This window comes from Pelophylax lessonae (assembly GCF_965119305.1).
Source record: "Pelophylax lessonae genome assembly, chromosome: 9".
Taxonomy (NCBI): Eukaryota; Metazoa; Chordata; class Amphibia; order Anura; family Ranidae; genus Pelophylax; species Pelophylax lessonae.
The window spans coordinates 48,322,331-48,343,948 of record NC_138776.1 but is presented as its reverse complement, the minus strand read 5'-3'; the positions used below and the strand labels follow the sequence as shown (position 1 = coordinate 48,343,948).

The 21,618-nt window shown below is 45.6% G+C and overlaps 1 protein-coding gene across 1 annotated transcript in view; it reads left to right on the top strand.

Annotated features, from left to right (window-relative positions):
- The window catches only part of LOC309564206 (guanylate cyclase 2G-like), a gene marked incomplete at both ends in the record, with an annotated part of 133,633 nt that overhangs the window by 100,213 nt on the left and 11,802 nt on the right, over positions 1-21,618 (top strand). The window contains 7 exons of the mRNA XM_082268833.1: positions 278-446; positions 8,152-8,307; positions 8,644-8,821; positions 8,940-9,080; positions 15,042-15,234; positions 15,468-15,642; positions 18,940-19,038. Coding sequence (XP_082124959.1) covers positions 278-446; positions 8,152-8,307; positions 8,644-8,821; positions 8,940-9,080; positions 15,042-15,234; positions 15,468-15,642; positions 18,940-19,038 — 1,111 coding nt within the window. The remainder of the gene's footprint in view (positions 1-277; positions 447-8,151; positions 8,308-8,643; positions 8,822-8,939; positions 9,081-15,041; positions 15,235-15,467; positions 15,643-18,939; positions 19,039-21,618) is intronic.

Below are 21,618 nucleotides of genomic sequence, written 5' to 3'. Positions count from 1 at the left end.
GGATGCACTGTATATTTGGCATTATGCCTCACTGTATACAGTTTTCTTAAGACTGTTAAGGTTTAACAAAAATAAAAAAGACAATTGATGATGTGCATAGCGTAGTAATCCCTGGCAACCAAAAATATTTTATAGCTGATCTGCCTTCTGAGAACTGTTCTTTTTTTTTTTTTTTTTTATTTAATCATTTTTTTTTTTTTATAAAACTGTTCTGTCGTAGGTGATTATACCCATCGGCCATCATACTTACTGAATATACCTGTATATGTCTCCTCAGGGGATGGGCTTTCTCCACAGCAGCCCTCTTATCTCTCATGGAAACCTGAAGCCCACCAACTGCCTGGTAGACAGCCGCATGCAGGTCAAGCTCTCTGGCTTTGGCTTATGGGAATTCAAATATGGAACGACACATCGAGACATCACTATTAAAAATGTCATCCACTCCGGTACGACTCACATATCCTTTGTAAAAAATCATAACATACTAAAGGGGATGCCACCGAAACTAATATATTGGCATAGCTCCCAACTGTCCCTGATTTTGAGGGGCGGTCCCTGATTTGGAACAAAGTTCCTCTGTCCCTCTTTCCTCCTCATTTGCTCCTCATTTTGGTCTGATTAGTTTTTTTTACCAAAACTGTTCCCTTATACTGGCTTTTGAAATTTACAAATGCAGCAATTTAGAAATTGGATGAAAGGTTTAGCTCTGGGAAACACTTTTTGAAAGATAAATAGTGCATTTTATATACAACTATACAGATCAGACCAACATGAGGGACAAATGAGGAGGAAAGAGGGACAGAGGGATTTTGTACCAAATCAGTGACAGTCCCTTGAAATCAGGGATAGGTGGGAAGTATGCATACCACCATCGTTCAGTTTGACTATTAGACCCTCAATATTCTCAAACAGATCGTGTTTGAATAGCTACATCCTTCAGGAATGACAGCTGTGACACAGGAAGTGACATAATACATGTTGCTTCTGGGGTCATTAGTTGCAGAAGGGATCAGGGAACAGATCAGGGAACATGGAACAGATGAGTTCCTTCAACTCTTAAACTGACCATACATGGTACGAATCGCTAATGCGCAGGCTGAATGTACCAAGTTGATCGAACAACTTGGGTACAAGCAGTCTGCCAGATTCTCTTGCTATTATCGCTAGCAGCTGATATAGCTGCAGGCAATAATCACTGTCTTCTCCCGGGAGAAGACAATGGCCCGGCATAGGGGATTGTTGCATCAACACTGTCTGTGTTGATGGGGGGAATCAAGGTAATTTCTTTCCTGCAACCTGTGCAGGAAAGAAATTAGCTCTGCGTATGGCCAGCCTTACTGGGCATGTAGATTCCTGCAGTCCCAGGCTCTCCAGAGGAATAGACGAACCAGGGAACCAGCTCGGGTGCTGCTGCGGGGGGGGGGGGGGGGGTTGCTTGCACTTTGAGAGCCCCATAAAAGAAGTGATTGGGCGTCCGTGGAAAGCCCATTGCTGACTCTTAAAACTGGTACCGAGCTCGCAGCTGCAGCAGCCATGAGCTTGATTTACCTACTTGGCTATGATGGAGTTTATACTTTAACCACTTGCCTTCTGTGCACTTAAACACCCTTCCCATCCAGGCCAATTTTCAGCTTTCAGCGCTGTCACACTTTGACTGACAATTGCGCGGTCATGCTACACTGTACCCATATGAAATTTTTATCATTTTTTTCACACAAATAGAGCTTTCTTTTGGTGGTATGTAATCATCTCTGGGTTTTTATTTTTTACAAAAAAAAAGAATAAAGACAGAAAATTTTGAAAAAAAAAAAAGTTTTTCTTATTTTCTGCGAGTAAATTTTGAAAATAAATTTTTCTCCTTCACTGATGTGCGCTGATGAGGCGGCACTGATAGGCTGCACTGATGGGCACTGATGAGGTGGCACTTATGGGCACTGATGTGGTGGCACTTATGGGCACTGATGAGGAGGTACTAATATGCCGCACTGATGAGCACTGATAGGCGGCATTGATAGGCGGCACTGATAGGCGGCACTGATAGGCGGCACTGCTGGGCACTGAGAGGTGGCACTGCTGGGCACTGAGAGGTGGCACTGAGGTGGCACTGCTGGGCACTGAGAGGCGGCACTGATGGGCGGCACTGATGGACACCGAGAGGCGGCACTGATGGGCACTGGCGGATGGCACTGATGGACACTGACGGGTGGCACTGATGAGCACTGATGGGTGGCACTGATGAGCACTGATGGGCAGCACCATCAGTGCCCACACTCAGTGCCCATAGTGCTGCCAGTCAGTGCTCATCAGTTCCTAGATGAGCAGGCACTGATGGACACTGACTGGCAGCACTATGGGCACTGATTGTGGGCATTGATGGGGGGCACTGATGGCAGGCACTGTGGGCACTGTTGGGGGCAATTTGTGTATGTTTTTTTACCCTGCAGTTATCAGGGCACTGGTGATCAGTGCCCTGATTACATGTCTCTGTGTCCCCGGCGGCTGACGGCTCCCCCTCCTTCCTCACACTGCAGGCTCCGTGTGAGGAAGGAGCGCCGGCGATGAGAGATGATCTCATGTATTTACATATGAGATCATCTCTCATTGGATGGTCCGATCACGTGGTGAATGGCCGCTGTGATTGGCCATTCACCACGATCTGTGATCGGCTGTGTCCAAGGGACACGGCCGACACAGATTCTCCCCGATGCGCGCTCGCGGGAGCGCGCAGGGAGCCTGCTTCTGGGAGGCCGTTTAAAAACGGCCTCCCGAAAATTCGAGTTCGCGGATGGGAGGAAGTTAAATGTACATTGGTAGATAAGTGGTTAAAGCTAAACTCCAGGCAGATATAAAATGCCTAAATTAACGCAGCTCTGTGTTCATTAATACATCATTAAATGTATTTTTAAAATGCAAGCAGTGCCTGGATTCAACCCAGTATCAGCCTCTTATAATCCCCTGTACAGCAGAGCACAGACTGGGGGAAGGAGAAGCATCACAAGGAACCAAGCATTGCTGTTGCAGGAAGCATGGTGATAGGAAAAGAGGGCAGTTTGAGAGAAAGTTGAGCTCATCAGTCTTATGCTTCTCCTTTTACTTCCAGGCAGAGGCCGAGAAGGGACAAGCTATACAAAAAGATGGCAACCACCCCAATCTTTAAATAGCCTGTGCAGTAAGGTGCACATGGAAGGGCAACGCACAACAATAAAGAGAGATGACACCGCTCAGGCTACTCAAAATCCACAATCCAGGGTAGGTGCTGAACCTCGGCTCGCCTCCGGGAGAAGCATCTGAGAAGAAAATGGTCGCACACCACCACAGAATCCAATAAAGAGAAGTTCCTTTATTCATATGTGAACTGCAGCTTCCATATATGAATAAAGGAACTTTTCTTCATTGGATTCTATGGTGGTGTGCGACCATTTTTGAGGGCAGCGCACAACACAGACAGAAAACACATATTCAAATATACGTGGAAGCTGCAGTGCCTATGTCAAGGCTCCTCTGTGTACTGCGGTCCTATCTTTATATTTTTAAGAGTGTCCTAATTGGAGTATATATATATAGCAGTGGATAAATTAGGGGCAGGTTTGCCTGGGGGGAGCCCATTCCTTCTTAAAGGCACAGGGACACAATGGATGCCCAGCAAGAGGACAATGGTGGGTGGAGGCATCCAATGTGTCCCCAAGCAAATCAAGCAAACAAGCTATGCAAAAGATGGCAACCACCCCAATTTATAACTAGCCTTTGCAGTAAGTGCACATAAAAGGGCAACACACAACATGTGCTAACGAAAATTTCCCAGCATACATACCAGCTGGACAAAAAAATTGTCCCTGTCTAAACATTTGCATTAAAAGCAGAGGTTTTAGTTGCACTAATTTGTAAATATATGTGGAGGCTGCAGTGCCTATGCCAAAACTCCTCTGTGTACAGCTGTCCTAACTCTATATTTTTAAGAGTCTCTAACTTGTAGATCTTTAAAAATATAGTTAAGACCACAGTACACAGAGGAGCCTTGACGTAGGCACTGCGGCTTCCAGATATATTTACAAATGTGTGCAACTAAAACCTCTGCTTGTAATGTGCATTGTTAGACAGGGGCAATTTGTGTTTTTGTAGGTGCAGCGTACCCCCTTAGGAGCTGCAAGTAGAAAGGGATCCCCTACCCTGCACAGCCAGGCACACCAAATTTCCAGATAACAGTCCATGACTTTGTTTCTTTGTTTTATTGAGGATAATAAACGTGGATAGGGATTGAAGGTTAGGGGATGCCCACTTGACTTCAACCAAACTTCAGGGACAACTTTTCCTATATACAGTCTCTATATACAGCTCCCCTACTTCCTCCAGCACACTCTCGCTTTGTCACCCTGTTGTGGTTTTGTAGTGAAGGCCTATTACAGACAGGGACCCACAGTCCCTATACTTAGAGAACAGATAGGGTGACACAATTTACACTTTCCAGCATTTCCTCTCTGTTGTCACTGATGCCAGGACCACCTCTTCAGGCACTGCCAACCCGCCTGGCTGCAGCTGCCCCTTTCACTAGCCCTCCAGGCTAACTTCTCCCCACAGTTCTCCAGACTGACACTCTCTCCACAGTCCTCCAGACTGACACCCACCAGCCCACCCGGCTGATTCTCAAAAGATCTCCCAGCAGGGCCGGTGCTAGACTATTTTACGCCCTAGGCAAGACCAACTACTTGCGCCCCCCCACCCCCAAAAAAATAAAAAGGGAAGGGGTTAAAAACTCCTCTTATGTCATACCCAGTGACCCTGATCTGATGGCTCCTCTATGTTATGCTGTCATACCCAGTGACCCCCATATTCCTCCGTGTCACACCTGGGGACCCTAATGTCCCTCTATGCCACACCAAGGGACCCCGATGATCCTCCATGTCACACCAGGGGCACCTGATGTTCCTCCATGTCACACCCAGAGACCCTGATGTTTTTCCATGTCACACCTGGGGACCCTGATGTTCCTCCATGTCACACCTGGGGACCTCAGTCCCCAATGGCACACCCAGGGACCCCAATTCCTCATTGCACACCTGGTGACCCCGAAACCCTGTTACACCCGGTGACCCCTATCCCCCATGGCACACATGGTGACCCTGATTCCCTTTCATACCAGGGAACCTCCATGTCACACCCAGGGACCCTGATCCCCTGTTCTGGGGACACTCACTGGGCGGTATGAAGAGAGTGGCCCGCACTCTTCCCTCCTTCACCTTGATCCTGCTGATTCCTTCTTCTAGGATGCTCCTCTTCTGGACCACAGTGCTCACCACAGCTCCAACCGGCTCCTGGTGAAGGGAGAAGCAGCAGTCCGAGAACTCCGCACGTCCCTAATCCCAAACCTCCTCAGACCATTCCGGTGCCTCGTCGTTTCTGCTCCAGTAAAGGTGCCACCCTCCAGTGTCAAGCTTGGGGTCAGGTTCAGCTCTCCTCCACTCCCTGCTTAATACCGACCCAGGGAAATGAACGGCTGCCCACCAGCTCAGTGCAGAGAGTCACTTCCTGCCCAGGGTTTACACCATTCAGCTCCAGCCAAAGAGGATCTTAATGCAGGCAGCACTCCTGTGGGCTCCCTTCCTGCCTCTAGGGACCCCCCCCAACAGTGGTGGAAAGCCAGGGCCTGGTAGTTCAGCCACTGCCCCAGACACCTGGCATCTTCCTCTGTCCATTCTTCCTCCCCCACTTCCGCCCCCTCCCCTCAGCTCACAAGGATCATTCATGATGGACAGATAGTGCCAACTCATGGCTGCCCCCCCAGGTTGCAATGCGCCCTAGGCGGCTGCCTAGTTTGCCTAGTGGAAGCACCGGCCCTGTCTCCCAGACATGCTGATCTGCTCCTGCTGTCCTCTTACTTGATCCTGTGCCTCCAGGAAAGGATTCCTCCTTGTGTTCTTGTGTTGTAGAGGGTCCCCTCCAGCACCTGTGCCCCAGGCCCGAAGTAACCGCCCCCCCCCCGACTAGTGGGCGCCCTCAAGGACCACCGACAGCCTCCTGCCTCCTCAGCACTCCATCTTCATCTTCCACTTGACTGCTCCTGCTGGCATGACCCATGTCTATTTATGAGGTGCCTACCCCCTTCCAGACCCTTTTTGCTGAGGCTCAGGTCAAATATTCCAAACAGCCTCTCCTAGCCTCCACCCACTGCAATCTGGAAGCTTCACTAAGGTTCCAGAAAACAGGGGCAGGCACCAGAAGAGCTGTCTGAATGAGTCATCCAGCCTTCCTAAGTCACTAATCCCTGACCCAGATTCAACGCAGGCCTGGCTCTCAGTCAAGCCAATTTCCCTACACTAACAGGGACAAGACCTGTGAGTAAAAATGAAACTTCAGCAGACATAGATCAGGTCACTTGCTGTGTAAGCCCGAGACCAATGAACTGAGAGCCAAAGCAGCCTGTATTTGATGGTCTTGTTGAACAAATACCAATATTTAACATTTCTAGACTCTCGGTTCATTGAGTTTGTACACGTTGACTCTTAACTTTGAGTGCCCTAGTTAAAGAAGAACTTCGCTCCCCACTGCTTTTTTTGTTTTATTTTACTCCATCTTACCCATCATGCAGTATTGTCCTCAATTCACATATTTACCTGCCCAGCACCTCCAGCACTGTCCTGCTGCAATGTTCAGGTGTGACAGTCCAGGTCCCATGCTGCCATTTTGGTTAACCTCTGTCATTGCGAGCCAGATGCCTCTTCCAGTCATTCTCTCCAGTGAATATTCCTATATCCCAATATAGAGATCCTAGGAGGACACGTCACTGGCCTAGGCAAGAATGGCAGCAGGGGGATGAAAAAAAAGTAAAAGGAAACCGTCACCGAAACAAAGTGGTACCTTTCAAAATGCAATGGAAAAGAGAGGGAAGGGGGGGGGGGGGGTCAAGGGAAGCAGATTCCCAAGGGAAGGTTCACTTTAAGGGTACACTATTTGTTTTTGGGAGCAGCCTCACTTACTGCGACTATTTGCCCTGTTTGAAAAAAATATAAAAGTCAGCAGCTACAAATGCTGTAGCTGCTGGCTTTTAATAAAAGGACACTTACCTGTCCTGTTGTCCAGTGCCGTGCTCACCCAAACCAGTTATTCGCCGGTCTCCAGGCCTCCCAGTGCCAGCATGTTTACTCTTGGCGGTTGGCTATGAAAACCAGGTAGAATAGAAGAGGGGGGAGGAGGGCATAAAGGGAAACCTCCCATTTAGAGTAAAGTTTTGCTTTAACCAATTGGGCCCCATATGAATTTCTTCTTCTAACATGATCCATTGATTTAACTTGCTAGAAGATTATGACTTAGGAGGGTGTGCCAGAGAGTCAATGACTCGGTCCTTATTTCTAGCTCACAAATTGATTATGATACATTGGAAATCAGAGAACCCTCCTACTGTAAAGTAATGGATTAACAATGTAGGCAATACGCTCAGACTGGAGAAAATAATCTATCAACATAGGGGTAACGCACACAAGTTTGAGAGATTGTGGGGACCATGGCTGGACACACCTGGGCTAGCCCCGGTGGACCTAGTCATGGATAGACTACTAGGCGGGATTACTGGTTGAACAGGATATGTTACAGTCCTTGTAGGAGGTGGAGATACCAAGGTTGGTGACATTGATATTCTGGGAGGGGGAGAATGTTATATCTCTTATATATGTGTCTGGAAGGTGTAAATAATAAAGACATGGGTTTTTCTATCTTACGTATTGCAATATTGCTGTTCCCGTGGCATGTTATGTTGAATTGGATTGTATGTATTTTGTATATGCTTTCTGTTTTTTATTCTCAAATAAAGTTTATTCTTTGGATTAAAAAAAAACCATGATCCATTGATGAGTTGTATGCAGCACTTCAGGCTTTGCTGTGTGGCAGAGCTGTGTAAATCTTAGGAGTAGATTGACAGAAATGCAAATCATTTAGCTAGTAAAATATCTCCCATGTCTCGTAAATATATTTTACTGTTTTCCTGGAGTTTAGCTTTAAGTACTGTCTGAATTCAGGTGCTGAAAATGTTTGTGTCAATGGGACTTTGAAAATTAGCTGTCCATTTTCAGTGGCTGAAACGCGTCATACTGTTCATGTATCGGTTAAAAGACAATCCATTCCCTGTGGTCCTCAACCTCTTCTTTCTCTGTATTGCTTTAGAACTTTACTGGACGGCTCCGGAGCTGTTGCGGATGGGGAGATTCCCCTTCCATGGCACACAAAAAGGGGACGTGTACAGCTTCGCCATAATTATGAGAGAGCTCATTTATAACAGCGAGGACGGACCTTTCCAGGACCTCAACATGGAACCAGAAGGTAAATGGTAGAGGATGGAAGGCTTATAGAGCAGCGAGTCTCAACCAGGGTTCTGTGGAACCCTAGGATTCCTCCAGAGGTTTCCAGGAGTTCCATGAGCTGTGGCTGGTTGACCTCCCATCTGATGGGCCAAGCTCCTTTCCCTGAGATGTATTGTTTCATACAATGCTTCTTTTTCTTGCTGTTAAAGTCCCGTGGGAGAAAATGTAATTGTTTGTGAGAATAGAAGAGAACACACCCACAGTTATGGATGCTTTCCTTAATATAAATGTTTCTTTCCCTGAAGTCATAGCTGGGCACCTTTATCAGCCATTTAAATCTTATTTTGAAATTTAGAAATCATTCAGAAAATCAAAGATCCGAACGCCGTGGTTCCAACGAGACCGTTCATATCAGTGGAGAAATGTAATGAGCGAATTATCACCATGCTGAAGATGTGCTGGGATGAGAACCCGGATCGGCGGCCTTCCTTCACCTCCATAAAGAGGAGCCTGCGAGGAGCCAGCCCTGAAGGGTGAGACATGCCCCATTCTAGGAATCCTTCAACCAAAATCAGGAATTTTCTGCGACGTTCGACCATCGAGCCTTTCCTGTGTAAAGCAATCTTATCTTTATCTGATATATCTCCGCAGACATGTCAACATTCTAGACAACATGGTGAATAAGCTGGAGAAATACGCCAATCACTTGGAGGAAGTGGTGGAGGAGCGCACCGTACAGCTGATAGCTGAGAAGAAGAAGACAGACAAGCTGCTGTCCACGATGCTGCCGAGGTAGGATGATGAGCTGTGTAGACATGATCTAGATCAGGGGTCTCCAAGCTTTTAACTTCGAGGGCCATATCGTGTAATTTACAGGGATTTGTGGGCCGAAAAAAAAAAACATTAATAAATAAAACCACAGCCACAGAAGAGAATAGAATTTGAAAAGCTGCTATCAGCCGGATGATGCACCTGAACCCTACGTCTGCACTTAAACTCCAGAGCCTTCTGCATTAGGGCTAAACATTCAGTGTGCATGAGACCTTACGTCTGTGTTTCACCAATGGTGAAACACCATCAGAGTCTTCCTGCACATTTGTGTCCCCATCAGAGTCTCCCCATACATCTATGACCCCATCAGAGCCTCCCAGACCATCTGTGTCCCCATCAGAGTCTCCCAGCCTATTTGTGTCCCCATTAGAGTCCCACCACACTTGTGTCCCCGTCAGAGCCCCCTGAACACGTGTGTCTCCATCAGAGTCTCCTCATACATCTATGACCCTCCCAGTCCATCTGTGTCCCCATCAGAGCCTCCCAGCCTATTTGTGTCCCCATCAGAGTCTCCCCATACATCAATCACCCCATCAAAGCCCATTTGTGTTCCCATCAGAATCTCTCCTTACATCTGTGTCCCCATCAGTTTCCTTACACATTTGTGTCTCCATCAGAGCCCCTACCACACATATATGTTCCCTCAGAGCCACCTCCCCACACTAGTGTCCCCATTAGACCCCCCCCCCCCCCCCCTGAACATCTGTATCCCCATTAGAGCCCCACCACACTTGTGTCCCCATCAGAGCCCCCTGAACAATTGTGTCTCCATCAGAGCCCCCCCCTCCTCCCGCACACTTGGGTCCCCATCAGAGCCCTGCCTGAACATTTGTGTCCCCATCTGTATCCCCCCACATTTGTCTCCCTATCATAGCCCCGCCACTTGTGTCCCCACCAGACCCCCCCCCTGCACACTTGAGTCCTCATCAAAGCCCCCCACACTTGTTTCCCCATCAGACCCCCCCCTGCACACTTGAGTCCTCATCAAAGCCCCCCACACTTGTTTCCCCACCAGAGCCCCAGCATTTGTGTCCCCATCAGAGCCCCTCCCACATTTGTGTCCCCAGCAGAGCCCCCCTACACACTTGAGTCCCCATTAGAGCCCCCCCACTTATTTTCCCTTCAGCGCCCCCCCACTTGCGTCCCCATCAGAGCCCCCCACAATTTGTGTCCCCATCAGAGCTTCTCCACTTGTGTCCCTATCAGAGCCCCCCCACACTTGTCCCTCCCTTCAGAGTCCCCCCCACACTTGTGTCCCCATGAGAGCCCCAACACTTTTGTCCCCATTAGAGCCTCCCTGCACATTTGTGTCCCCCCATCAGAGCCCCCACACCCTTATGTCCCCATCGGAGCCCCCCCCCCCACTTGTGTTCCCATCAGAGCCATCCCTGTACATTTGTGTCCGCCCATCAAAGCCCCCCCCCCCCACACACACACACTTTTGTCCCCCATCATAGCCCCCCCCACACTTGTGTCCCCATCAGAGCCCCTTCCACATTTTTGTCCTCACCAGAGCCCCCCCAGCACATTTGTTTCCTCATCAGCCTCCCCGTGCCATCTTATATTGACCCTGTATATCAATGTCTATTACCACTGTAGTGTTCCTCTTAAAGGCTGGGTTTAGTGCAGACCTACTGCACCTCCTGGCTCCCATCCTGCTGTTACACAGGCACACTGTATGTGAAATTACTATTACTATTTTATTACTAATATTACCTGAGGGCCCGAGCTGGGAGGTGCAGCAGGTCAGCACTGAAATATGTTTGATTTTGTAAGGTGCGGGACATGCACTGCATACTGGTGTGGGGTGAGGCCCCCCTCAATGCCTGTCAGTATGCTGAACAAGTCCCACAACCCGAACAGAGACCTTTCCTGCAGTGAGTCTGAGGGCTGGTCCACGGGCCGTACTTTGGAGACCCCTGGTCCATCTGCTAACTACAATATTTCATCTGGACCGTAGCTAGGGTCAGTGGCGTATACTCAGTATTCATAGAACATCAGGCTGGCTATGGCCTCCGCTTCAATCTCCCCCCATAACCCACACCCGAACTCTGTAAGGAGGGACTTGATGGGGACCTTAATGTAAAAGGGGGAATCCAATGGAGGCTTAGATGTAAGGGGGGACTGTGATGGGAACCCTGACCTTACGGGAACTATGGGATCCTTTTGTAGGTGGGGACTCTAATGGGGACCTTGACATAAGCAGGGCTCTGATGGGGACTCTGATGTAATTGAGGACAGTGATGAGGGCCCTGATGTAAAAGGGAACCTAACGGGGATACTGATGTCAGGAGGACCCTGATGAGGATTTGTTTTGGCCCATGAATATTTGTAAAATATACAATGTGGCCCTCATACTAAAAAGCTTGGAAACCCCTGGTCTAGGGTGAGAGCTTCAGGGAAGGGGAAGGCTGTCTTTATTCAGGTGAACTTTCTCCATATACAGTTCAGTAATTCACAACCCTCAGCTAATCACCTTCCAAAACAAAGTTAAGGAGCTGTGAAACATGAGCGCCCAGTTCGAAGATATTCAATCTGAGATAGAATGGGCATTTGTTGTCATTTATACTTGTAGAATAGAATAGGTATCCATGGCTGCATGTCCACCCAGAGTTTATCTCTTCACAACTGATATCTGGTTAGGGTTTAGACCTAACGCAGCCTTTATATTCCTTAGGTAATTGCCTGAGGGTTAGGGAATAAATAAATGAGCCCCCTTCTGTGAATCAGTCCATCATGGATTGGTGTGGATCCTCTGTTCTACCGGTGGTAGATGCAAGTTGCTTGAAACATGGATTACATGGAGTGCCACTGTTCCCCAGAGACGCCTACCAGGAGGTTTGGATTATATCAAGCTTCCAGGTTGCAATTTTTAGCTTTATTCCAAAAGTGACAGCTGACAAACTAACAATTCCAAGTATCAAATTATTATGGAAGATATTGAAGATGCAAAGGTCAGGGCTATAGGGGCTAAGGTAGAATCATGTAAAGCGCTGCGTAAATTGACAGCACTATATAAGAACCTGAAATAAATAAATAAATAAATAAAAATGTAACAGACTGAAGGTCCCAGAAAGCAGCAGATAAAAAACAGAGAGATGCTGGGCCATATTTGTAACAAGGTAAAGAGGGGATATCAACTGTGGGGGTACCAAAGTGTAGCATTAAAAGGTATCCATTTATTTAAAAAGGCAATTTGCATTTTAAAAAACGGATATCTTTTTTTTTTTTTTTTTAAGTGATACTTTTTAGTGCAACACTTAGTTGATGCCCCCTCTTCACCTCCTTTCCATTACAGAGATTGCTTCTATCTCCTGGGTGAGCTGCCTTAAGTGCCCCTGATATCACACATATAAACCTTATCTGGACTGTCCAGCATTTATATATGGTTTCTTTTGGCCATTTTTTTTTTTTTTTTGTATTGCCCTGATTAGTGCATTACAACTAGGACTGAGTAAGTTTAACCCCTTATGCACCATTTATTATTTATTGACATATTTGAAAGAAGACTTCATGCAGGGTACAGTAACAGTTTCTCTTGAAAGAGAAACCCCCCCACCCACTAATACTGATTTTTTGTTCGCAACCCCACCGTTGTGTTACTCCTCCTGAGTCGTTGGGAATTACTTCCAGGTATGTGACCTCCTCCCCGGATGCAGAACTCCAGTCTGAATAGCCAATTGCCCAAAAAATGTTATGTGAAAACAGGCAGGGGAAGTCTGTATTGCAGTATGTGTAAGCATTACCACATCTGATCCTAAGATTGGGGTTGGGACTACGGACTCCGACAAAGAAACCGTTTTTGATCCAACTTGCTGTCAACTCCTATTTTACCACAAGATGGCAGCATTGCAACACAACTGATTGCAATCATTCATATCCCAATCCTTGTAATATTTAGAACTTTCTTATCAATCATTTCTTTTTAGAGTATACAGAAAACATACTTTGTGTTTAGTTATAGCCCTGGTGCCCAACCTGCTGCCCTTTGGCCCTTATCATGAGCCAATCAGGACCCCTGTAGGCAATAATCTGTATAGACTGCTGTTGTAGAATATGGTAAGAGGTTGCCACTAAAGTTGTGTTTTGCCCTCCTCTGTACCAATACTGCTGGAATTTGTAATGGACTTGATATCAATGTGTTTTCATTTGTTTATGTCTTTAAAAGTGGAACTTTTAGTAACTTTACAGCTGCATGAATAAATCCCTGACACATCACAATACACAGCAACATTTTTAAGAAATAATTTATCCACTTGAGCTCTGGAAGATTTACCCCCCCCCCCCCTTCATGACCGGGCCATTTTGTGCGTTTCGGCATTCAGTTACTTTAACTGACCATGCGCGGTTGTACCCAAATAAAATGTATGTCCTTTTTTCCCCACAAATAGAAATTTGGTGGTATTTGATCACCTCTGTGTGTTTTGTTTTTTTTTTTTTTTGCAATATCAACAAAAAAAAGACTGACATTTAAAAAAAACAAACAAACATATTTTATACTTTCTGTGACTTTACCTAGGCTGAGATGATGGAGGAGGGAGATTTGGGACTTTAAGGCTCCGTTCACATCTAGGCGTTTTGGGGCGTTTTTGGGGCGTTTTTCTGCTCTAGGATCAGCTCTCAAAACGCCCAACAAGACAAATCCTATTCATTTCAATGGCCCCTGTTCACATCTGAGCGTTTTGACGCTGTATACAAAACGCCCAATGCTCAAAAAAGTACATGAGCTTCTTTTTGGGCAGATTACAGGCGTTTTCCATTGATCTCTATTCAATCTAAAAACGCCTGCACAAAAATCGCGGTAAAATCGCGGTAAAAAACGCCGCAAAAATCGCGGTAAAATCGCGGTAAAAAACGCGCGAAAAACGCTACGCTCAGGTGTGAATGTAGCCTCAATGAAGCACATGGCTATAAGGTGATGAAAAATCAATGTATAATATCCTTCTGGACTAGGCTGAGATGATGTCATCAGTTTGCTGCAGGCAGGAGGAAGCATTTCCTCAGTCTCCTCCCCCCCAGTTATCAGACTGCAACATTGTAATTTTCGAACAAATCACAAGGACAGAGATAAGACTATAATCCTTACACTTTATAAAACTCTGGTCTGACCACATCTGGAGTATTCTGTCCAGTTCTGGTCGCCAGTCCTCAGGAGGGATGTGTTGGAGCTGGAGAGAGTCCAGAGAAGGGCAACTAAACTAATTAGGGGATTGGAGGACCTTAAAGATGAAGAGCGTCTGCAATCGCTTAATTTATTCTCCCTGGAGAAGAGACGACTGAGAGGGGACATGATAGCAATTTATAAATATCTCAATGGTGATCTCGGCATAGAAAAAAAGCTATTCAGTCGAAGGGATTGCATGAGGACTCGAGGGCATACAATGCGATTAGAGGAGAAGCGTTTTAACCTCAGGCAACGTGGGGGGTTCTTTACTGTTAGAGCTACAAGATTGTGGAATTCTCTACCACAAGAGGTGGTTTCTGCGGGAAGTATGGTGGCTTTCAAAAGACTCTTAGACTTACATCTCAAGGATCAGAACATTCAGGGCTATGTGAGATGATTACAGCCACACACACCTACACAGGTTGAACTGGATGGACTATTGTCTTTATTCAACCTCACCTACTATGTAACTATGTAACGATGAACACAGCCAAGTCCACCGGGCACCAGGGTTTACATGATTGTGTCATCTCTGAGCTGGCAACCCAGTAAAGGGTGACCCTGTTTGATGACTGAATAAAGATGGCGCTGTCCCAGAGAGAAAAGCAGATGATAACATTTTTAGGGGTGGTACTGTGTGAGAGGGAATAAATACTTTTGATTTTTACACACTTACTTAGCATGCATGCCCTTAACTTGTAAACTAGAATACATTTGATGACAGGTCCACTTTAATTAAGTACCTCTTATGTGTTCAGCTTCATCTCAGAGCAGCTGATGGCGGGTAAATCGGTGGAGCCGGAGAGTTTCAGCTCGGTCACCCTCTTCTTCTCAGACATTGTGGGCTTCACGACGCTCTGCTCTGCCAGCACTCCGCTAGAGGTGGTCGATCTGCTCAATGACCTGTACAGCCTGTTCGATGAGATCATCAAAACATACGACGTATACAAGGTACAAAGATACAGATAGAGAGATTTTATTAGATATATGTTTATTGGGTTTTACAACTTTTATCAATCAAAAATAAAAAATGACCCAAACTCCACCCTCCTCCGAGTCCAAGTGTAGATAGCAGAGAGAAGTGAAGATAGAGAAACAATAGAGACAATGATTTATAAAATACACATATGTGAAAATGCTGAGAAAAAAATGCAATATTTAGGGTAACGTACTTTTAACCATAGGTGGAAACAATCGGGGACGCATATATGGTCGCCAGCGGTCTTCCGCTCCGGAACGGTATCCAGCACGTGGCAGAGATCGCTACAATGTCTCTCCATTTTCTCAGCGCCATGCTGTCCTTCCGCATACGGCACGTGCCCGACGAGAAGCTGAAGCTGCGGATCGGACTGAACACGGGTACGCCTCTGTTTCATTACTGAATTTTGTGTGTCTCCAGCTCCTCAGTACATGAACAGATCTCTAGTACACTGGAACCACTTACTGGCAGTCAAGCATGGCAACATTTCCCTATGCTGTTTCTAGAATTATTATTATTATACAGGATTTATATAGCGCCAACAGTTTGCGCAGCGCTTTACAATATAAGGGAAGACAATACAGTTACAATACAATACAGGAGGATTTAGAGGGCCCTGCTCGTTAGAGCTTACAATCTAGAATTTGTTTTATACTTCTGACACAAATGTTTGGCACAGATCAGCCCCTGCTGCACCTCATTATCATGGGACAAAGTTAAAATGTAGTCCGTGGACTGGGGGAGGGGAGACTGGGTAAATGTATCCTCCTGCCACCAAATGTGGTATATTCCATTGTAAATCAATGGAGAATATTCGATCAGCGCAGTTAATAGCCTAATGACATGGGGTTTTTTTTTGTCCTCATTTACACTGAATGAATGAAAAGCAGACTTTTTTTACACTGAATGAAAAGCAGACTGATGACATAATCTCAGTCTAGGCAAAGTCACTGGGCTGGAGCTCAAGGATATCTTTTTTATTGATAAAAAGGAAAGCTTTGCTAAAAGTGTTGGGTTCTATTTATAAAAAAAAAAAAAAAAAAAAAACACATAGCAACGAATGAAAGTCTGCTTTTCATTCATTCAGTGTAAATGAGGACACCCCCCCCCCCCCCATGTCATTAGGCTATTAGCTGCGCTGATCGAATATTCTCCATTGATTTACAATGGAATATACCACATTTGGTCCCTAGGTGGCAGTAAGTATCATAGGTTTTTGTCATGATACTTTGTCTTCGTCAACTTTCGTATTTTTCATTTTAAGTCAGTGGGAAACATTCGACCAACAAATAGCCTAATAACATTTGTTTTCTGTCACACTTTTGCATAGAACGAATGTTCATGCACTTTAACAGGCAAATTGCTATGCACATTTTTCTTAATATACTTCCCATAGTGTTGCTTTTATATTCTGAAGTGGCTGAAATTTACTATTTACAAGTTCATTTTAAGCAGCCCCCCCCCCCCCACCTTTCAGTCTTTCATGATTTGAATGATTGTGTCAACTCTGAGCTGGCATGTGAGTCCAGGAAGCAGATAGGGACCCTGGATGAAGCCTGAACAAAGATGGCACCGTCCTTCTGGAGAGAAAGCCAGTTAAAAGTTTGTCAGGGAAGTACTGTGAACTCTGTGGGTATTGTAAAGCACTGCATAAACTATTGGCACTATATAAATCCTGTATAATAATATAAAATAGTATTAAATACATGGTGGTGTTACCAGGGTTGGCCCAAGACATTTTTCTGCCTTGGTCCAAGAATGAAATGATGCCCCTTCCCCTCAAAAAAAAAAAAAAAAAATCATACCCACCAAAAGGCCCCCACATTAATTTATATAAATAAAACATTTAGAAATTATTATATACAGTATCTCACAAAAGTGAGTACACCCCTCACATTTTTGACATTTTTGTCAATATTTTATTATATCTTTTCATGTGACAACACTGAAGAAATGACACTTTGCTACAATGTAAAGTAGTGAGTGTACAGCTTGTATAACAGTGTAAATTTGCTGTCCCCTCAAAAAAAAAAAAACTCAACACACAGCCATTAATGTCTAAACCACTGGCAACAAAAGTGAGTACACCCCTAAGTGCTAATTTCCAAATTGGGTCCAATTAGCCATTTTCCCTCCCCGGTGTCATGTGACTTGTTAGTGTTACAAGCTTTCAGGTGTGAATGGGGAGCAGATGTGTTAAATTTGGTGTTATCGCTCTCACTCTCTTATACTGGTCACTGGAATTTCAACAAGGCACCTCATGGCAAAGAACTCTCTGAGGATCTGAAAAAAAGAGTTGTTGCTCTACATAAAGATAGCCTAGGCTATAAGAAGATTGCCAAGACCCTGAAACTGAGCTGCAGCACGGTGGCCAAGACCATACAGCGGTTTAACGGGACAGGTTCCACTCAGAATAGGCCTCGCCATGGTCGACCAAAGAAGTTGAGTGCACGTGCTCAGCGTCATATCCAGAGGTTGTCTTTGTGAAATAGACATATGAGTGCTGCCAGCATTGGTTGAAGGGGTGGGGGGTCAGCCTGTCAGTGCTCAGACCATATGCTGCCCACTGCATCAAATTGGTCTGCATGGCTGTCGTCCCAGAAGGAAGCCTCTTCTAAAGATGATGCAAAAGAAAGTCTGCAAACAGTTTGCTGAAGACGAGCAGACTAAGGACATGGATTACTGGAACCATGTCCTGTGGTCTGATGAGACCAAGATAAACTTATTTGGTTTAGATGGTGTCAAGCATGTGTGGCTGCAACCAGGTGAGTAGTACAAAGACAAGTGTGTCCTGCATACAGTCAAGCATGGTGGTGGGAGTGTCATGGTCTGGGGCTGCATGAGTGCTGCCGGGACTGGGGAGCTACAGTTCATTGAGGGAACCATGAATGGCAACATGTATTGTGACATACTGAAGCAGAGCATGATCCCCTCCCTTTAGAGACTGGGCTGCAGGGCAGTATTCCAACATGATAATGACCCCAAACACACCTCTAAGATGACCACTGCCTTGCTAAAGAAGCTGAGGGTAAAGGCCAAGCATGTCTCCAGACCTAAACCCTATTGAGTATCTGTGGGGCATCCTCAAAAGGAAGGTGGAGAAGCGCAAGGTCTCTAACATCCACCATCTCCATGGTGTTGTCATGGAGGAGTGGAAGAGGACTCCAGTGGCAACCTGTGAAGCTCTGGAGAACTCCATGCCGAAGTGGGTTAAGGCAGTGCTGGAAAATAATGGTGGCCACACCAATAATGACACTTTGGGCTCAACTCAATTTGGACATTTCCACTTAGGGGTGTACTCACTTTTGTTGCCAGCGGTTTAGACATTAATGACTGTGTGCTGAGTTATTTTGAGGAGACAGCAAATTTACACTGTTATACAAGCTGTACACTCACGCGGCAGTGTGAGATGGAGAAATGCCGCCTGTAACGCGCCGCAAACTGATGACACAAAAAACTGCTGGAAAAAAATCTTGGGCGTCAATTTGCTGCCCCTCTCAAAGTGCCGTCTGGGTCCAATGTACCCACGGTAGGGCCGGCCCTGGGTGTTACAGTGATATATTATATATACTATGCTGTACTGAACATGGAACACTATATCTTATGACAAGTCTATTTTTAGATGAATTTTGTCTCCTGTATCATCTACGCTCCTTTCTGCCCCCTGCTGGTTATAGGTCCCGTGGTTGCCGGTGTGGTGGGGGTGACCATGCCCAGGTACTGCCTGTTTGGGGACACGGTTAACATGGCATCAAGAATGGAAAGCAACAGTCTACGTAGGTAAACTTGGTGCATTTTACTAGTTTGTGTGATTAAACCATCCCTGCCAGCCTGAAGCCCACCTCCAGCCTCCCTTTCAGTCTTGCACAAATGTAACCGCATCCTCTCCTCTACTGAAATTGCTTTCTGTGATTTCACAATGTGCATTAGAGACTGCAGCAAGTCAGATAGAGCCCATCTCATTTTCTGCCTGGAGGACGTTCAGCCTCATCTAGCACTTTGCTCCCCAGACTGACTGTCCCTTTCATTCATTGGATGTCAGTTTTTATCAATCATGGAGGCTCATCATAAATATGTGCATAATTGAATATTATTTTAATTATATACTCATAATTTAAAAATTCTACTACCATCCCATGTGGACTTTGGCTAGGTTGATCTGAATGCGAATACAGTCTGCCTACAAACGCTCACCCCTCCAGACTGACACCCACCCATAACTCCCCAAAGAGCCAATCTATTGCTTATATCAGGGACTAAGGGCTTTTAGGAGTAGAAAAAACAGCAGGTATGGTGGGAACCCCTCATAATGGGTACAACAGGTGTGTAGACCCAGGAACTCATCACAGGGTTGGTGGGAACCTCTCATAATGGGTACAGCAGGTGTACAGACCCGGAAACTCTGTACAGGGATGACAGTAATGCCTCATAATGAGCAACGCAGGTGTGCAGACCTGGGAACTCTGCACAGAGCTGATAGGAACCTCTTATAATGGGTACAGCAGGTGTGAAGACCCAGGAACTCAGTACAGGGATGGTTGGAACCCCTCATAATGGGCACAGAAGGTGTACAGACCCAGGAACTCAGTGCAGGGATGGTGAAAACCTCTCATAATGGGTACAGCAGGTGTGCAGGTCTAGGAACTCTGTACAGGGATGACAGTAATCCCTCATAATGAGTAACGCAGATGTGCAGGCCTAGGAACTCAGCACAGGGATGATAGGAACCCCTCATAATGGGTAGCACAGGTGTACAGACCCAGGAACTCAGTGCAGGGATGGTGGGAACCCCTCTTAATGAGCACGGCAGGTGTACAGACCTGGGAACTTAGCACAGGGATAATGGAAACCCTTCATAATGAGCACAGCAGGTGTACAGACCGAGGAACTTAGCACAGGGATGGTGGAAACCCCTCATATTTGGCACAGCAGGTGTATACAGTGGTGATCGAAAGTTTGGGCACCCCAGGTAAAAATTTGTATTAATGTGCATAAAGAAGCCAAGGAAAGATGAAAACATCTCCAAAAGGCATCAAATTACAGATTAGACATTCTTATAATATGTCAACAAAAGTTCGATTTTATTTCCATCATTGACACTTTCAAAATTACAGAAAACAAAAAAATGGCGTCTGCAAAAGTTTGGGCAACCTGCAGAATTTATAGCATGCACTGCCCCCTTTGCAAGGCTGAGACCTGCCAGTGTCATGGATTGTTCTCAATTATCGTCTGGAAAGACCAGGTGATGTCAATCTCAAAGGTTTTAAATGCCCAGACTCATCTGACCTTGCCCCAACAATCAGCACCATGGGAATCTTCTAAGCAGTTGTCTAGAAAACTGAAACTGAAAATAATTGACGCTCACAAAGCTGGAGAAGGCTTTAAGAAGATAGCAAAGCGTTTTCAGATGTCAATATCCTCTGTTCGGAATGTAATTAAGAAATGGCAGTCATCAGGAACAGTGGAAGTTAAAGCAAGATCTGGAAGACCAAGAAAAATATCAGACAGGACAGCTCGCAGGATTGTGAGAAAAACAATTCAAAACCCATGTTTGACTGCACGATCCCTCCAGAAAGATCTGGCAGACACTGGAGTTGTGGTACACTATTCCACTATAAAGAGATACTTGTACAAATATGGTCTTCATGGAAGAGTCATCAGAAGAAAACCTCTTCTACGTCCTCACCAAAAAAATCAGCGTTTGAACTTTGCAAATGAACATATAGAGAAGCCTGATGCATTTTGGAAACAAGTTCTGTGGATCGATGAGGTTAAAATTGAACTTTTTGGCCGGAATGAGCAAAGGTACGTTTGGAGAAGAAGGGGCACAGAATTTAATGAAAAGAACCTCTGTCCAACTGTTAAGCATGGGAGGGGATCAATCATGCTTTGGGGTTGTATTGCAGCCAGTGGCACAGGGAACATCTCACGAGTAGAAGGAAAAATGGATTCAATAAAATTGCAGCAAATTTTGGATGGTAACTTGATGCCATCTGTGAAAAAGCTGAAGTTAAAGAGAGGATGGCTTCTACAAATGGATAATGATCCTAAACACACCTTGAAATCCAGAGATTACATCAAGAAGCATAAACTGAAGGTTTTGCCATGGCCTTCAAAATCTCCTGACCTCAACATAATTGAAAATCTATGGATAGACCTTAAAAGAGCAGTGCGTGACAGACAGCCCAGAAATCCCCAAGAACTGGAAGACTTTTGTAAGGAAGAATGGGCAAAGATACCTCAAACAAGAATTGAAAGACTCTTGGCTGGCTACAAAAAGCGTTTACAAGCTGTGATACTTGCTAAAGGGGGCAGTACAAGATATTAACTCTGCAGGGTGCCCAAACTTTTGCAGA